Raw genomic sequence first — 17,258 nt, forward strand, 5'->3', positions numbered from 1 at the left:
GATTCCCCTGTTTCTCATACCCTTTTCACTGTCCTGGCACAAGAAAACTTCCACTTCTCACCTACAGCTTTTTCAAGGTAGTTGATCTCTTTTGATCCACATATAGGTCTTGCTCTGTCTGAAATATCTCAGCTTTGGTTACTCATCCCATCTCAGCACAGGAGTTCCTTGTTACATGGAGTGCCATTCAAACAATCAATGACCCACATCATCCTGTTTCATACACAGCTCATCAGCCTCCAACTACTCACCTTAGTTTTCCTGCTGAGCTGAGCAAATTTCTCCTCCTGTGCTGCAAGCATCTTCTCAAAATCATGGTGTTTCTTCAGTAATTCCTCTACTTCAGACACTGAATCCTGAGTGGAAAAATTACCACATACAGAAGTCCAAAATCAAGTCCATCAGAAGAGATTATGCCTAAGATTTTCAGATTTATCCATTCCATTTAGCCAAGTGAGGTTTCTGCAAATTTTGTAATTGAATGTCTAAACCCCTGCTAGTGCATGAAAAATCTGAATTTACATTTAAAGTAAAGGTCTGTGTCTTGCAGTCTGTCTGCTGTGCAGACAGACTTTTCTGCAAGGCCATGTAGTGCTATGTAGTATCGACAGCTCTAACTGTTTATGTGCAGATTAAGTACTTGGATTCTAGCTTGTGCTAGACACAGAGTTTGTTCCTGCCCTGCAACAAATGCATCTGAGACTTCTGTCATGTCCTCTGCTTAGTTTCTGATACCCAAGTTCTTGACTTTGTTTTCCAACCTTATAAACTATCAGAAGACAGTCAACAATGACAAAGAACCCAACAAAACAAACAAAAATATGGATGCTGGTGTTTAAAAAAGAATTTACAAGCTAGCTATCAAACTGTGTAAAACCTTCTCTGCTTAATGGGAAGAACAAGGTGGGAAAAATCCCTTTTTTCCTTTTGAAACAGGCTCTTCAGCAAGACAGAGAAAGTTGAATCCTCAGCAAGTAAAATGAAAAAAAGGTCTAGAATTCTCCCAAGTCTTCTACCACTCCCTGGAAGCCACCACTTCCAGGAGCCCATCACCATGTCAAATGAAGCAACTGCCCTGGGCCCACTTCTGCAAGAGGACAGAGCTCCTGCCCTTTCTAATCTCAAGGATGCATTGCTATTGAGATTGTGGTTAATTTCAGGCCTGAGCTGATCCATGGCCCTCTGCATTTGCTGAGAGGAACACAGTGCTCAGTAGTTCTGCATGGTTGTTACTCACCCCATAGGAGGGATCTGAAAGAAAGCTCTCCTTGGCAGCCAGCCACGCTTCTGCTTGTTCGAGCTCTCTGCGGAGCAATTGGATTTCCCAGTTTTCTTCATACAACACTTTCCTCATGTCCCAGCTCTCCTTTACCTTCTTCATCAGCTCTGACAGCTCTAACAGTTTTTCTTCAATCTAGAAAAAGAACATATGTAATGACAGGAGTCGAAAAATCCAATCAGACTTTCACAGGACAGTCAACTATCATGTAATCTGCCTTCATGATTTAGAAGACAACCTATAGATAACTTTGTGGTGTTAGCATAATTTAGAAAAGATGTCTGAGTCCTCATTTTTCCTACTTGAATTAGCATGTAAATTGTGTAGCTAGATAATACAATTTTAGGCATATTCCACATACTGTATGACAAATATTCTGCCATATGATTTCCCAAGATGAAACTTTATACCCAGGCAATTTGTACTATGAAACTAGTGAGAACCAGAAGATTCAACAAATACATCCATTTATGGCAAGGCAACAATGGAGAGACTTCAACTGTGGAAAGTTTTCTTGTTCTTTCTACAACAGAACTAATGTAATCTTGCATAAATTCTGAAGATGTTTTTGATGGTGTGGTCTCTGGATCTACATACAGTGTCTTGGGCAGTCTAAAGATACATAGATAACAGAGTCACAAAAATTTTAACATTCTTGCCCCTTGGGACATTTCTGAAGAATTACATATCTTCTAGTGAACTCAGGGGCATCATCAATGCAAGGTGATTTTGATGTAGCACAAGAACTTAAATGTGTTTTCTTTTTCTATGCATCACATGAAGTACACAGCTTTTAATAGTAAAGAACCTGATTGTCCTGTCTTTCTGTTCTGAGAGACAAAGCTGCACCTGCTGCCTGTTTCATGTTTTTGTTCACTCTTGTTTGTAGAATATGTAACTCTTCAACACACCTCCACAGACATGAAATGTCCATTCTTCATCAGGTCACCCCCTGCCCTCTGCATTTCTTCATATTTCAGCCACTGCTTCTCTATCTCACGCTTGTATTCCTCATGGCGCTTGATGAGCAGTTCCGCTCCCAGGACATCGTTTGCCAGTTCCTCAGATATCACCAGAGCATGCATCTCATTGGCCCAGGCCCTACAGAACAGAGGGTAAAAAGGAAAGGAATCTGAGTCTCTTGGACCTTTGGCAATGCACACATCCCATGGCTGTGGATACATGCACACAGACTTTTATTTGCTCACAAAAGATATTAATATTGTCCTGATTTTGCCTGGGATAGAGTTAATTATGTTCTTAGTAACTGGTACAGTGCTGAGTTTTGGGTTTAGTATGAGAATAACGTTGGCAACACACTGATGTTTTGGTTATTGCTGGGTAGTGCTTACCCTAAGCCAAGGACTTCTCAGTTTCCCAGGCTCTGCCAGTGAGGAGGTGCACAAGCAGCTGGGCGGGGGGGAAACACAGCCAGGACAGCTGACCCGAACTGGCCAAAGGGATACTCCATACCACAGCACACCATAACCAGTATATAAACTGGAGGGAGTTGGTCAGAAGGGGCCAATGGCTGCTTAGGGACAGGCTGGGTACCAGTGGGTGGGTGGTGAGCAAATGTATTGTGCATCAATAGGTTTTTTTTGGGGGGGGGGAGGGGTTATTTTACTTTTTTTTAAACAGTATTATCTTCATTATTAGTAGTATTATATTTTACTTTATTTCAGTTATTAGAGTGTTCTTATCTCAACAGATGTGTTGGTATTTTTTTGTTTGCTTGTTTTTCATTTCTGATTCTCCTCCCCATCCCACTGGGAATCAGGGAGAGTGAGTGGCTCTGGAGTTCTTAGCTGCTGACTGGGGTTAAACCATAGCAATACACAAATACATTGATGAAGGTTTGTTCAAACATGTAGGGGATTTATAATATTCCCAGTGCTGTTTCCATACATAGCCTATTAAAAAGACAGCTGCAGCATCTGCACGTACTGAAGTGTTGTGCATTCAAGTTCTCAGAAAGAGCTAACTGCAACTGACTAGGCTACACACGGTAACAGTATTTTTGTACATTGTACAGGAACACAGAGACTCTCAGATGCCCATCAAAACCTTACCACCACGCTTCAAAGTACTTCATATGCACAAAGAGCACTCATGGAAAGAAGTATATTGGTAGATACTTTTAAAGAAACATTTTCTACTCCATAACTCTCAACTGGCACAAACTAATGCATGATTTACCTGAGCTCAGGATCTATCCCTTAGCACAGTAAATGTCCAATAGTCAGTGGTAACCACTTCACTGTCTTTGTATTTCTACTCCTGTCATAGGTAAACTTTTTCATTATCTATTCTAGGAGATTATCTTCAATGCAACTGCTTTGACTCTCAGAAAAAGGGGCACTGGTGTCTATGCACGTGTACAAGTTACTTCACTACCTAACCCTGTCTTCCTACAGAATCAACAGTATTTTCAACTGGAACTGTGAAACTATCAAAGTTATCCACAGTGACTGAACTCTCCGAGACTGTTTAGGAAACAATCTAAAAAAGTGGCTTTGTCATGCACACTGTGCTGAGGTGTCATGGTCACCTCTGACATCTGGTAAATTCTGTGAAGTGCTGTTGAGGAGATGCCATGGATTACTATTCAAAGAGGTTTGGAAGCAAGCTGCAGAGCACTTGGGGAAGGGATCAAATGACTAACAGGTTTAATTTAGAAAATCTTATATGGGAAAGACAAGAAATAAGGCCAAACTCAGGGCCCAACACATACATCAGCTCCCTGCAGTCATTGAAGTAGAGCTGGACTTGTTCTGCCTGGCTCAGTCTTGCTTTCCTCTCAAGAAACTTTTTGTCCAAGTTTTCCCAGCACTCATCCACATCTGTGAGTCTCTCCATGATGTTTTCCTTAACCTGAGGGTATGTGCGGCTGAGGTGCCAAGCCTCTCCTCGAATCCGTTCCAGCTCTTTCATGATGACTCCTAGATCTCTCTGGAACAGAGACAGAATGGATTGTAAGACCAAGTCACTACTTAGCTCTATCAAAAGTGGATTTAGCTATGATGCATAGATTTTCTACCCTCTGGCTGTACGGGGGCTGGAATATTAATGCCTCTCAGATTTCCTTTAATGCCTTATAGCATTCATTATCAAACATAAAAGAAGCTGCTTTAGATGTGATGCACAGATTATTTTGGTAAATGTGGTGCTGAAGTCTCCTTTGTTCAGATGACACCTTTGCAATTATAATAACAGCTTGGAATAGATTTTAGAAGAGAAGTTCATCCTTAGAAGCAAAAGCATTAATAATATAATATCACAATGTTATAAATAGGAGAAAAAGACCCTCTTCTCTGAGGCACAAAGATTATTTAAGGGTGCAATAAATTTGTCTTGCAAGCAAGGCCCTTGAGAGGCATCAGTCAAGCATCAGTCTTTTTTTTTGCCTTCCGTGCTTTTCTGCTACTGCTGCATCACAGATCCTCTTACCTCTACTCCCTCAAGATGGCTGAGAAGTGTCTGTACACCTGGAAGATCATACCCATAATCTTCTATATCCACCACTGCCTCTTTCTCCTGCATCCAGCCCTTTACTTCATCTACATCGTGGTCATACTGGTGAACTTGACGGGCTGCTCTTAGGTTCTGGAGTAAAGAAGTAATTTAATGGTAATACTCTATAGCATTTTGTGTCTACAACATGGGAAAGGGTAACCCTAATATGTCATAATGCAGTACAAAATGACCAGGAGAGGGAATGAAGCACCTTTCCTGTTAAGTCACCTGAAAGTGAGGTGTTAAGATACCCTAATTCCCCCAAGTTCCCTTGGACAATGGAAAGAAACAGATGTCTCTAATGAGCAATTTATCCCTTTGTAAGAGGAATGATCAAAATGGAGAGCATGGATTGCCCTGTAAAGGTAGCTCGCTACACCACAGAAGGCGTCCTAAAATACTTGCTTGGAAAAAAGGTCTACACTGCAAACAGTGAAAATAAAAGGAATGGAACAAAAATCATGTTTTTCTGAAATGAGAGGATTAAAAAAAATGTTCTAATACTACTTTATAGTCAAACTCTATATAAGCAATTGTCATGCATTTATTTCTGCTAAAAGACATTAGTGGGCTTGAGCTGCTTCATAAGGAACATGTATATGAAACAGTAATGAAAAAAAGGGTTGAGGACATCTGATGTTTTATGTTCTCCTTAAAACAAAAAAATGTTGAGTTCTGTGTGTCACCTCTGCTTTTCCAGACAGATCTGTAACTGCAGTTTCCTGAGAGGGCATGAGCTGATTTAACACCCAGCTGCTGCCTAAAGGTAGGGGGTTTGCTCTGTGTCCTCCATCTCATTCTCTCCCACATGCCTTCTTTGATTTCAAGTAGCTAACTCAGCAAAAAACCTGGAGAATTTTGATCTTGTTTAGCAAACTATTTAATAAGTAGCTCCATAAAGAGACCAATAAGTGTCAGAGCCAGACTCCTGTTAGTGGTTGATAAACTGTTAGATTGGCTTTGTTTTTCAGGAAACCAGAGTTAGCAGTGAATTAAGGAAAACAATTATTTGGAGCTGATAAACACCTTTCAAATGTAAGCCTTGTCAGGAGCAGTAGGGTAAGCAGTGGCTATAAAGGGAAATGAATCTAGAAAAAATGGAACAAAATATACTCATTGCCCCTGTAAACCTTGTGTTTCAACATGAGCAATGCACTGGTTTGGGAAAGAAAGCAGGGAATGGGAGACTTCACGGAAATCAATGCCCCAGTTTTTCATGTGTTTCCTACCTCTGTTTTTATCTGAATGGCATTGCATAGTTTCTCCCACATTTCATTGATTTGCTTAGTTCTCGTCTGGATAACATCCATCTTGCTGTGGCCTTCCTTATCCAGTTTAGATGCTAACTCATTTAAGGAGACAACTTTGGAATGTCCCAGAGGTTTCATCTCATTTACAAAATCTTTAAACTTTTTCTCCAGCACCTGCAGAATAAATGGGACACAGATTTAGATACAAGAATTTCTGCCTACCTCTATGAGAGAGACAGAAGGAATTGCTTTCTCTGCTCTTTATAACACAAAAGCTATGCACTGCAATCTACTAGTGCAAATGGCTTGATAAGCCCTAATGATCTGGAGTCAGAAGACATCTGTTGTCTTGATCATCTAACATCCTGTGTCACAGAGAAAAATTAACCACATCCTGACAAGCAGAAGTTGCCCAGATCAAAAGCTAATGAACAGAACTTGTCTACAATATGAAGCAATTACTGAGGAGTGGACACTACTAATTATACCTCTCTGCACTGTGTGCCCCAAGGAGAAATTTATCTTTGAAATCAGCAGCTAGAGGTATGACTGCCTCAGCCCAGTGTTTTTGACCAAAATTGTGATGAGGGGATTGCCCACAGTCAAATTTTTTGGTCCTGTCAAATTTATAAGCAGGGCAAGAAGTGAAGTGTGCTGACCTCACCTTATCCCAAAAAAAGCTGACTTTCTGATCCATCTAATTTTCTGTTGGAGGATGCTATCTCAGAGAGTCTGTATAAGCAGACAGAAGTCAGTCTGATTTCTTGCTGCAGAGATAACTGGTCTGCTTATTTTTTGTCACTGTAACATGCTTCACTGTCAGCAGCTACCCTGCCTTGCCACAAAATACATGCAAAACCTTTTATTTTCTTTTACCTCAACATCATCTAAGTCCTGCCCATAGTCATCGGACTCTGCTACAGACAGTTTACTGGAAAGCCAGGCATCCACCAGCTGGAATTCTCTTTCAAACTGATAGAGCTGGAATTGTTCTTGCAGGCGTTTTCTCTGAGTGTCAGACTTCTGTAGGAGAGACTGATAATCTGCTAGGATCCCCTGGAGCTTTGAAAGTATTACTGAACTGCAAAGAATAAGAAGCAGAAGGTATGTTTTTGTCTTATTGTTCTTTTTGAACACAGTTTTTTCTGACATGTTTAATTTGCAACACCTTTAAAATACAGAATAAACCAGGTAACATCATGGAGTGAGTTATGCTGTGCCATTAAAGCCAGCTAGTTCAGGAAATTAAAGTATATCATACAAATGGCTGCTCTTTTCACTTCCTCCTCCCCAGATATAAAAATGAACTTCCAATGAAAAACAGTCAGGAATGTTAATTTCCTTTCCCAAACACAGTGGTTTTCGAACATTTGTGGTAAATTAGAAGTAGATGACAGTTCCTGGGAGAAGACAATGGACAAAGAAGCTGATCTGCATTAATTGGTCTGTTGTTAAAAAAAAATCTCACGAAAACATTAAAACAATCAAAAAGCTTTTGGGGAGCTCAGTATGTGTGATGATGATAAAGCAGAGATGGATGTCCCCTGAAGCCTTATTTCTGAATGAGCCATCAAACATAGTTGAACTTTTCTGTATTTGTGTTCTCTGGGCATTTCTGTTTGACCTGGAGGAGAAACCTGTTTTTGCTTTCCTACCTCTCTGGACTGTCTTTGTTTATCAAGCTGGCACCTGTCTCCTGTACTTTCTCGATCCGGGACCCAAAACTCTCCATGTCCAGTTTGGTAGCTTCAAGTTTACGAAGTAAAATTTGTGTGGATTCTTCATTCTTCCCATAATCAGAGGTCTCCAGGATGAAACTCCTCTCTGCCAGCCATGCCTCCACGTCCAGCAGCTGTATAAAATACAGGGGTGAGCTTTAATGCAGCTTCATTTAAGTCAAGGAAAACTGACAGCAGTGGTGCACTGACACGTCAGTGAAAACAGAGAGCACCTTAGGTGTCTTCCTCTAATGCAATCTATCAGACACTGTTCCAAAAAATGTGTACCCAGAATCCAGTAATTGCAGCTACATGTTACTCACTGGGATTAGCAGGGAAGATAATTGTCATTTCTCCACTGTATCCATATTTACCAGATATGAAAAAACAGGGCAGTGTGAATTCTCCTTTCTCAGCACTTACATCCATTCAACAATGTAGGTGTCAGATGTTTGAAAATAAGAAAGGCCAAAATAAATCCCTCAGGAACCATCTTTACCTCATTTAGGAACAGATGGGCCTCATAGGACTGCATAAGCCTCTGTCTCCTCTCTTGAGCCTCTGCCTTCAAGGTCTCTACAGAAGTCTCAAGCTCCTTCAGATGCTCCATAATCTTGCGAGAGGCTGAGTGGCCTCCCCTTACCAGTTTCTGTCCCGTACTGAGCACTGCTTTGGTCAAAGCATCCCGACTGTTTATCTCATTCTCCAGGTTCTGGAAAGAGTAAAGAGTAAAATAATAGACCAAAAATTAAAGTTATGGAATTTTTATTCCAGAAAATGTAGTCATGTAATCCCGTTAAAAATTTGCTTTCTATTCACGAAGGTGTGTCAGAGGTACAAACTATTAGTGCATGCTTGAAGTGGAGAAATTTTTTGGGGTGAAGGAGTGATCATAGAAATCAAATTTAGCCATGAAGTTTGAACTTTGATGTATATCTGCCTCAGAGTCTCAAGGGAAGGGGTTCTAATCACAAACTTCTTACTTGTAGATTCCACTGAAATATACCTACATCCATTCCATTAGATGGCATTTCTTGAATTAAAACATGTCTAGAGAAGAATGGCCAATTTGCCTGCACATTAATATTTATCATTTGCCAATGCCTTTGTAGAAGATGCAGCTTTGCATAGCAGCCACTGTAAACACTGTGGATACACAATTACCAGGCAGCCAACAGGACAAGGAGAGAAGAAAACCACCTGAATCAATTCTCAAAGACTTTACTTGAAACTAATTTCTGAACACTTTTGAGTAGTTTTAAAAACTATATACATCCCTCCATATACTCTCCCCTATGATATTTTCCTGGGTAGGCAAGGTCCATACAGTGATTTTTCTGTGAGCATACATGCATTCTTTGGCTGACTGTGCCTGAGCACCTTGAGCAGAAACAAGCCCCACAATTCTATCATTGTTCTGTTTAATTTCATAGCTATGAATAAGAAGGTTTGGAGTTAGACTGCAGTGCTGTGTTAATGTAGAAGAGATGCCCTCTATGAGGAGAGGAGTTGCTTTTTCAATTCAAGTGGCAAACTTGGCTGGAAAAGAGCTCTGATTCTAATCTTGCTTTTAACTTCCCCCTATTAATTTCAAGATGTTGTTGAAAAGTGACACCATATCTGTTCCAAGCCAAGCAGCTGTTTGCAGGCATAGTATATTTGTGTGTAAATTCTGTTTTGCTTAACAGCTTTTTTATTTTTTCTCTTAGGTTAATACAGTTCACACACAATCTCTTTTGTGATAACAAACCAAGGACTGAATTTTGCAAATCTGGCTCATTAGGACAAACAATAGAAGGTGGAACTAATAGCATATTCAATTCTTGATTGTTACGTTAGCTCCGACATTTGCTTGCTTGTAAAGCAACATTAAAAAGAAGGTGCAGAGGCTCTAGCTAATAACATGTTGAGAGTTAAAAGCTTATATTTTAATCCTCTTTCCAGAAGAATAGTAAGTAAGATGTCAGAGAATTTTATTATGCACTGATTTTATGGTACATATCTCCCATTCTCACAGTTAGTTGAAAAATTTTGAGACTTAGCAAATTGACAAAAAATAATCTTAGCCTAAAGCAGTATCTCCTCTGTTCCTTCAGTTATTTGAAATATTTTCTCAGATTAATTCAGCTCAAGCATTCTTTCTTCAGTGAACTTAATTACTTTCTTACCATGTCAATGAGCTTGTAATTTTTAGGAATAATTGCACACATAACAACATTTATACTTTTAATCATGATGAAACAAGTTTTCATTTCTTACTGTTGCACAATGATTGCACCAGATGCTTGGGCTTTCTCTCTCTCTGACTGTATATATCACACACATTGGCAATTTATATGATCTTCTGTCTTTCCCAATCCTAATGCAGGTTGCACAGATTTCCCCTAAAGGCACTTGACATGGCATTTGAATGGGATATCATATGCTAATATTAATATTAAATACCTATAGCTGCTGGAAACTTTTAGCAGGAACATTTTTTCTTCCACCTTGTGTTTGCAAAGAGACAGTGCTCCTTATTGAAGAACTATCAGGAGGGTGTTTACTGGTATTTGAGATGACAGTATTCCAGGCATTGCTTTCTCTGATGGCCCCTCTGAACCTTGTGAAATAATTCAGCAGCTGTCTTGAAAGCTACCACTGGAATGAAGGTCAGCTGGCATAATAATTCCCTGTTAACTCCCTCCCATCAGATCAGAAAAATTCTTTTTGAAAAACGTTTTCCTGGGAGCTCATCCTGAGACATCTGAGGAATGAGCTTTCTTGGATGTACTTACTGAGTTTGAAAGAATTTTTTTATCACCAAAGAACCTATGAAAATATGCTCAAGTTTGTCAAGTCTATTTTGTATTGAAAAGGGCCAGGTTTGAACTCCGTTCAAAGAAGGAGCCAACATGTCCACAGAAGAGCCTATGGTGTGGTACTTGCACGACTGCAATGATAAGCAGGATGGCATCTCACATATTGCCAAGTTATGGACGTATTATTGAAAAAGAAAAGGATAAAAGTGATCCCTGGCATCATGGCTCCTGTTAGCCAAAGCACAGCAGATGAAGTTTGTTAGAGACAAATTGAGTTCAGTGTTCTCTATTTGATTCTAAAGACTGTGAAACGTCACATAACACTACCTGGTGCTTTTCTTGTAGACTCTGAACAGTTGCCAGGGATTTGCCATAATCCTTGGAGGAAGCCATGGGGAGCTTCTCATGAACCCAAGCCAACTCCTGATCAACATCTCGGAAGAACTGGTACTGAAGTCTGCTTGCCTCCAGACTTCCACGTCTCTCCTGCAGAGGATCACGTAGCCTTTTGTATCTGTAGGTTTTAAAGATAATCCAATGAGGACTACAGATTGATAAAGAATGAATGCAAAACACTCATTTCAGAATAGTGTAGAGAAGGAAAGGAAAAAGAATATTCAGGGAAGAAAAAAAGTGATAAAAGTAGAAAAAAGATGGCAGAAGACAGGCCAGGCCTGCACTAGTTCATCCACTTTCTCCTCTAGTTCATCACACACCTCTGCACCAGTTCATCCACTTTCTCTTCTAGTTCATCAGCAAGGAAATGTTTCTCCCTCTGGAACTGCTGGGCTGTGACCACAAGCTCTTGCAGCTGGTCCCTGTGGGCAGCAATGTGTTCCTCCAGTTCCTCTTGTTTCTTCAGATGACTGTTCAAAACCACCAGATCATTGTCACTATATGGTGCTTTCAGGTCATTTTCCACACCTTCCAACCATTTCTCCATATCCTCTACATTTCGCTGAAAATGAAGACCCTGAGAACAAGCAAGAAGAAAAAATAATTTAAACCTTTAGGACAGACAGTGTGATGTAAAAATCGCAGTCACTTTCAGTAAAGATTACACAGAAACATGGAGCAACTTCCCAGTGCTCAGTGAACTCTTCCCATATACGATGGTGGTGCAAATGAAGAAGAGAATTCAGTCTTGGTGAAGACAAGAACAGATGCATAAAACATCAAGAGTTTATCTTACTTGTGTTGCACAAATGCAGATCATGGACATAGCATCTTAAAAAAACCCCAAACCATTTAAAGGAAGAGCTCTGTTTTATAACCCCATATTTTCTGATAGCCCAAGCATAACTCGCAGTCATGAGAATTCATGTGCCTGGAGCTAGAAGAATGAAAAGCAGCTGTAGGTTTCTTTCTCAATATGCTGGAGAAAAGGTGCCCTTGAGACAGTTGCAGAGAGTTGACACAAATGAATAAACACATTTTCCCTCAGTATCTCTCTCCAGAATCTGAATCTAAACCAGCAGCAGAAAGCAGAATGGAGCCCAGCCTACAAATCCTTTTCCCTCCATAGAGATCTCCAATTCTCCTGCCAATTCCATTCCACGTAGTAGTTTCTCTGCACTACTGGTCTTGAGGAATCAAGTTGGACTGTATCAAGTGACATACTTGTAGGCAAGACAAATAGCAAGGCAGCTGTGCTATCTCTGGAAATGACTGGCATCCCTGTATTACCTTGTAAGCATCCTGCAGTTTGGTCCATTTATCCTGGCAACTTGCTAGCAGTTCCTCCCATAGCTCTTCCATTTCTTGTAGTCTGGACTGAATGGCTTCTGGGGCATAGTGCCTTTCATGAAGCATCTTCTCCCCTTCCTGTATCAGAAGGAACAGGCAAAGTATTCTTCCTTTGCTGAATGCTCCAGAATATATCAATTTTGCCTTCATAATCAAAGTCTACTGGCACTGTTATGTAAAGGGCCAGTTGCAGCCATCACCTCCTGACATAACAGATAGAGGTTGCAGAAACAGAGAAAAATATAATAAAGACAAAAGGATTACTGAAATTAGGGCAAAAACTGCACAGCAAGGCAAGCAAGAGGTACAGCAAGAGAAAGTTGCTATACCAGGTCCGTAGGTGTTCTAAAGAGCAACTGCTAGGACTATTCCCAACAAAGAAGGTAGGACATAATAGAATAATGTGAAAGAGATTGTGCAAACAAGCCTTTGAAAACATAATCTTACCAAGGATTGTAACTCTACCCTTTAACCCCCTCTTTTTGTGTCTGCACACAGAGGGGAGAAAGGAAAGGAAAGGAAAGGAAAGGAAAGGAAAGGAAAGGAAAGGAAAGGAAAGGAAAGGAAAGGAAAGGAAAGGAAAGGAAAGGAAAGGAAAGGAAAGGAAAGGAAAGGAAAGGAAAGGAAAGGAAAGGAAAGGAAAGGAAAGGAAAGGAAAGGAAAGGAAAGGAAAGGAAAGGAAAGGAAAGGAAAGGAAAGGAAAGGAAAGGAAAGGAAAGGAAAGGAAAGGAAAGGAAAGGAAAGGAAAGGAAAGGAAAGGAAAGGAAAGGAAAGGAAAGGAAAGGAAAGGAAAGGAAAGGAAAGGAAAGGAAAGGAAAGAAGAAAAGGAAAGGAAAAAAGAAAAGAAAAAAGAAAAGAAAAAAGAAAAGAAAAGAAAAGAAAAGAAAAGAAAAGAAAAGAAAAGAAAAGAAAAGAAAAGAAAAGAAAAGAAAAGAAAAGAAAAGAAAAGAAAAGAAAAGAAAAGAAAAGAAAAGAAAAGAAAAGAAAAGAAAAGAAAAGAGGAGGCATTTCTAAGACTGGATGCAGGTGAATCTGGAGGGGGAATCTACCTTTAATGTAGTAATCTATTGCAAAATACATCTAGTAAGCCCTGTGCTGAAAATAAAATTAATAAACATGTAACAGTCTGTCCTTCCAAACTTATCATCTGATCACAGCTTCTGCCAAATATCTGAAAAATCTTGTCAGGCTTCCTTTATATCTCGCCTACTAGCATGTCTCTGCAAAGGAAGCACTTGAAAACTCTTCTTTATCCTTTTTGTTGGATACATCTTATATGACTTGTTAAAGTTGTACATCCAGTCAGGTAGGTTGGAAAGAAACAAGGATACTTCTAAAGTGTCATTCACCCAGAGAGATGTTTCTAAAGCCAGTGGATTCAATCTTTTATTGCAAGCAGCCATCTGTTGCCATTGCATGCACAGTGAATATGCACAGCAAGATCACACTAGATAGTAAGAGAGTGAAGAAACAGATGGACACAGAAAATTCTTGATGGACTAAAAGAATAAGCTTCCCAGTATACTCAGAGACAACATGGACAATGCCAGTGAGGGTACAGTGATTCCCCCTCCCTTGTTTGAGATCACTGTGACTCACAGTGTCTGCAGAGTCTTTCATCCCAGTTGCCCACCCCTGCCAAAACCCCTGTTTCCCTCACAGATTTGATGGAGTCCAGACGATTTCTATTGGCCATGATCTCTGCTTGGAAAGTCTGGTGCTTCTGCAGTTTGGTCTGCAGGTTGCTTGGGTCCTTCCAGCTATCATCCTGGGCAATGCTATTCTTCTCATTAATCCAGGCAGCCACCTTGGGGGAGGGAAGAACAGAATTTTAAAAAATTGCCAGTGTTTCTTCAACTCCAGCTTGCCAGGTTCTCCTCTTATATGTATAAAACAGGGAAATAGTGAGTGGGGACCTAAGTGAATTGTCCTTCTGAGGTTCTGCTTCCCTAAGCTCCTCCTGTCCTTGATGAAGTCACCGCTGTATCTCTGCTGACCAGCCCTCTTGTCTGGAAAGGGAGCTGTCTCTGTTAGACAGGCCCTATGTAGTGAGAAAATTCATGGGCACATGTGTGCATGGGGGAGCACAGACAATGATCCCCTGATTTCTAACCCACTGTCAGTATCTCACAAAAAACAACTAATTTATGCCTTCTCATGTTTTTGTTTAATGGTGGCACTTTCCCCTTTTAATTCCTTTTTAATGCCTTTCTTTGTTCTGTATTTTGCTGTAATCCAATGTACAGTAGAGCTTTCATTGACTAGACTAGACTAGAGGGAAGACGAAAAAATATCCATTCTTATCCTCAGCTTTCCCAATATTATCTCATTCCAGACTCAGTTGCTTGATTTTTCTCGCAGTAAATCTGTCTGGAGATTCAGATCTTTGCAGCACAGTATGTTTTAAGAAACCAGAATATTATGAATCTTGTGTAATTGTACCTCAAAAGAATTCTTCAGGAACTTCTGCAGAAGCCTTGATTCCTCCAGCAAATGTCTGCGAGCAGCAGCATTCTCCAGCAGTCTCTCTTTTCTGAGATGAAGACAGATGTGTGAAGTAAAAGTCACAGAGTGAATTAGATAAGGGTTTTCAAATTTCACCTCTAAAATACATGTGACCTAATCCTCCATTCCCTAGGAGGGAGATGTCCATAATATGAAGACCCCCTTGATCTGGGCTGTCAGAGAAGATGCCAAGGACACTATAGGAAAGATTGCTAGCAGATAGATATGTTTAAACTACATACAAATTTTGTATATATTATGTCTGCCTCTAGAAATCACCGTTACTGTTTTTCAGGGTTCAAGAGAATGTAAACTCAGCACGTTTCTTATGTAAGTATGATGCTGTTTGTCACTGATAAACCACACCATACTTCAATTTTTTTTTTCCAATTTTGGACCTGCAGCACTTTATTTGTATTAATGCAGGTGTGAGATATTAATAAATCATATCAAATTAGATCATATTAATAAATCAGTATGCTCACTTAAATCATAAGGGATCTCCAGTCTCTTTTCATAACATTTACCTAGCTCTTTTCATCTACCACAGCAGTGAATACAACTGCTTTTACTGTCAGAGCTTGTTTAAGATGAACAATATGCAAATTGCTAGCAGGAATAAAGTAATTCACACGAAAGGGCAAGATCTGATCAGAAAATTTGCAAATGCTCTAATGGATAATTTGACTGGGGCTTAAAGATCAACCACATTGGAGCACAGAAAAGTGGTTGTCTAGCCAATGACCTTTCTTGATGGTATTTAATGATAATGAGGTATTTAATGATAATGAGGTATTTAATGGCATGGCAGGCCTTCTGTTTGCAGCACTGTCCCTAAGGCCAGGCCAGAATACAGAATTACAGAGAATTTTTTTGCCTTTTTCTGTATCCTTCTCCCCCTCCACTTAATTGCATTTTGGAAGCCTCCTAATGAAATATGGCCAATTTGGGAAGACACCGTGCAAAGCATGAAGTTGAGCAAATGCAAACCAGCTTATAGTTCTCTTAAATCATTTAAAGATAACATGAGAAGGGTCTCATTGCAGAAGAGATTGGTGGCTGGCATGGGAAGGGTTTGACTTCACCTCCTCAGAACAGCCTGGCATCTGTTGCTGATATTTTCTGAGTCATAATGCTTGTTCTGTGTTAGCTGCTGAGCAAATGAAGCCATCTCATTGATTTTCTCCATTTGAGCTTCCAGGGCTTTTTCAAACTGTGCGTGTTTCCTCTGCAGGCTCTCCACACTAGACACTGAGTCCTAGATAGAATTCACAAAGGGAAGCTGCTTTCAGTCAGAGTTTTTCCATCCAAACCACTGATAATCCAGGAAGTAAATGGCATTTACCCCACATTTGCAAATTAGCTGTCAAGAAAATTTATTGTTCTTTGGAATTGATTTGCATTGATCTGACACTTGGGACCTAAATAATGTTCCATGCAAGGTCTGAGGCCATTATTTCCGTGCTGGATGCTTAGCTGCTCATGCTTGTTGTTGTGCTGCATAGAACGCATAACTTCTCAAGAATTAAAACATCAGCACCTAATTTTAAATCAGTCTTAAGACAGATGCCATGTTGAAAGCAAATGTGGGATGCCAAACTGAAATCAGAGTTAAGAGAACAAATATGTCACAGAAAGAGGTTAAAATTAGAGTCTCAGTTTCAACTCACGGAATTTGGAAGAGCTCAGATCCAGATTTGAATCTGAGAACTGAAGTCTGACATTACAGTTAATCTGGAGAGAAACACTTCTTGTAATGTTTGTGAATCCCAAGTTTAATGACTCAGAGTTCTCTTTTCAGCACCCCTCTGCGCTTTAATTATAGAATCAGTGGTGTCAAAATGTTGTTACTGCAGTAAACTCTGCTTCTCCACTATTCTGAAGGAAGCAATAAAGCTCACATCAAAGGTGTCAGAAAAAAATCTAAACTTCTATGTGCTTACATGAGTCATCGGATGGGAAATTACTCACAGAGCATTTTCTGCACATTGCTGAGCTAAATGAGATTGGGTGAGTCCTCCTAAGTCTCATATACTGTAATGAAGGGGCTGTAAATACACTGAACTCTGAGATAGCATTGTAGCTCCTGCAGACACAACTAATTTAGTAGCACTACCTACACGAGGTGTAGGGTGAGCTAAGTGTCTGAATGTATATCCAGCATCCTGCACAGCTTTTGCAACCCCGGCATCAATCTGCAGCCTCAGTTATTGCGGCGTTACTGATATTTGTGGTAGGTAATTTAAGCTACACTGGCTATGCCAGCAGTGAGAGCAGTGATGACTTGCACACTGCTGGCAAAGGTATCTGGGTCAGGTGAGACAAGTCAGGCTGAACGGAGCATTGAGCAACCTGGGCTAGTGGGAGGTGTCCCCACCCATGGCAGGGGGGGTGGAACTGGATGATCTTTCAGGTCCCTTCCAATCCAAACCATTCTAGGGTT

General features: G+C 40.2%; 1 protein-coding gene across 1 annotated transcript in view; it reads right to left on the bottom strand.

Annotated features, from left to right (window-relative positions):
* SPTBN5 (spectrin beta, non-erythrocytic 5) overlaps positions 1–17,258 on the bottom strand; it is a 91,257-nt gene that overhangs the window by 6,259 nt on the left and 67,740 nt on the right. The window contains exons 46-60 of the mRNA XM_069015975.1: positions 15,901–16,073; positions 14,753–14,843; positions 13,971–14,117; positions 12,251–12,388; positions 11,281–11,537; positions 10,892–11,078; positions 8,263–8,475; positions 7,701–7,897; positions 6,922–7,126; positions 6,025–6,219; positions 4,730–4,885; positions 4,014–4,231; positions 2,191–2,380; positions 1,238–1,414; positions 252–356 (exon numbers count right to left, since the gene is read on the bottom strand). Coding sequence (XP_068872076.1) covers positions 252–356; positions 1,238–1,414; positions 2,191–2,380; positions 4,014–4,231; positions 4,730–4,885; positions 6,025–6,219; positions 6,922–7,126; positions 7,701–7,897; positions 8,263–8,475; positions 10,892–11,078; positions 11,281–11,537; positions 12,251–12,388; positions 13,971–14,117; positions 14,753–14,843; positions 15,901–16,073 — 2,649 coding nt within the window. The remainder of the gene's footprint in view (positions 1–251; positions 357–1,237; positions 1,415–2,190; positions 2,381–4,013; positions 4,232–4,729; positions 4,886–6,024; positions 6,220–6,921; positions 7,127–7,700; positions 7,898–8,262; positions 8,476–10,891; positions 11,079–11,280; positions 11,538–12,250; positions 12,389–13,970; positions 14,118–14,752; positions 14,844–15,900; positions 16,074–17,258) is intronic.

This window comes from Aphelocoma coerulescens, chromosome 5 (genome assembly GCF_041296385.1).
Source record: "Aphelocoma coerulescens isolate FSJ_1873_10779 chromosome 5, UR_Acoe_1.0, whole genome shotgun sequence".
NCBI classification, from domain to species: domain Eukaryota; kingdom Metazoa; phylum Chordata; class Aves; order Passeriformes; family Corvidae; genus Aphelocoma; species Aphelocoma coerulescens.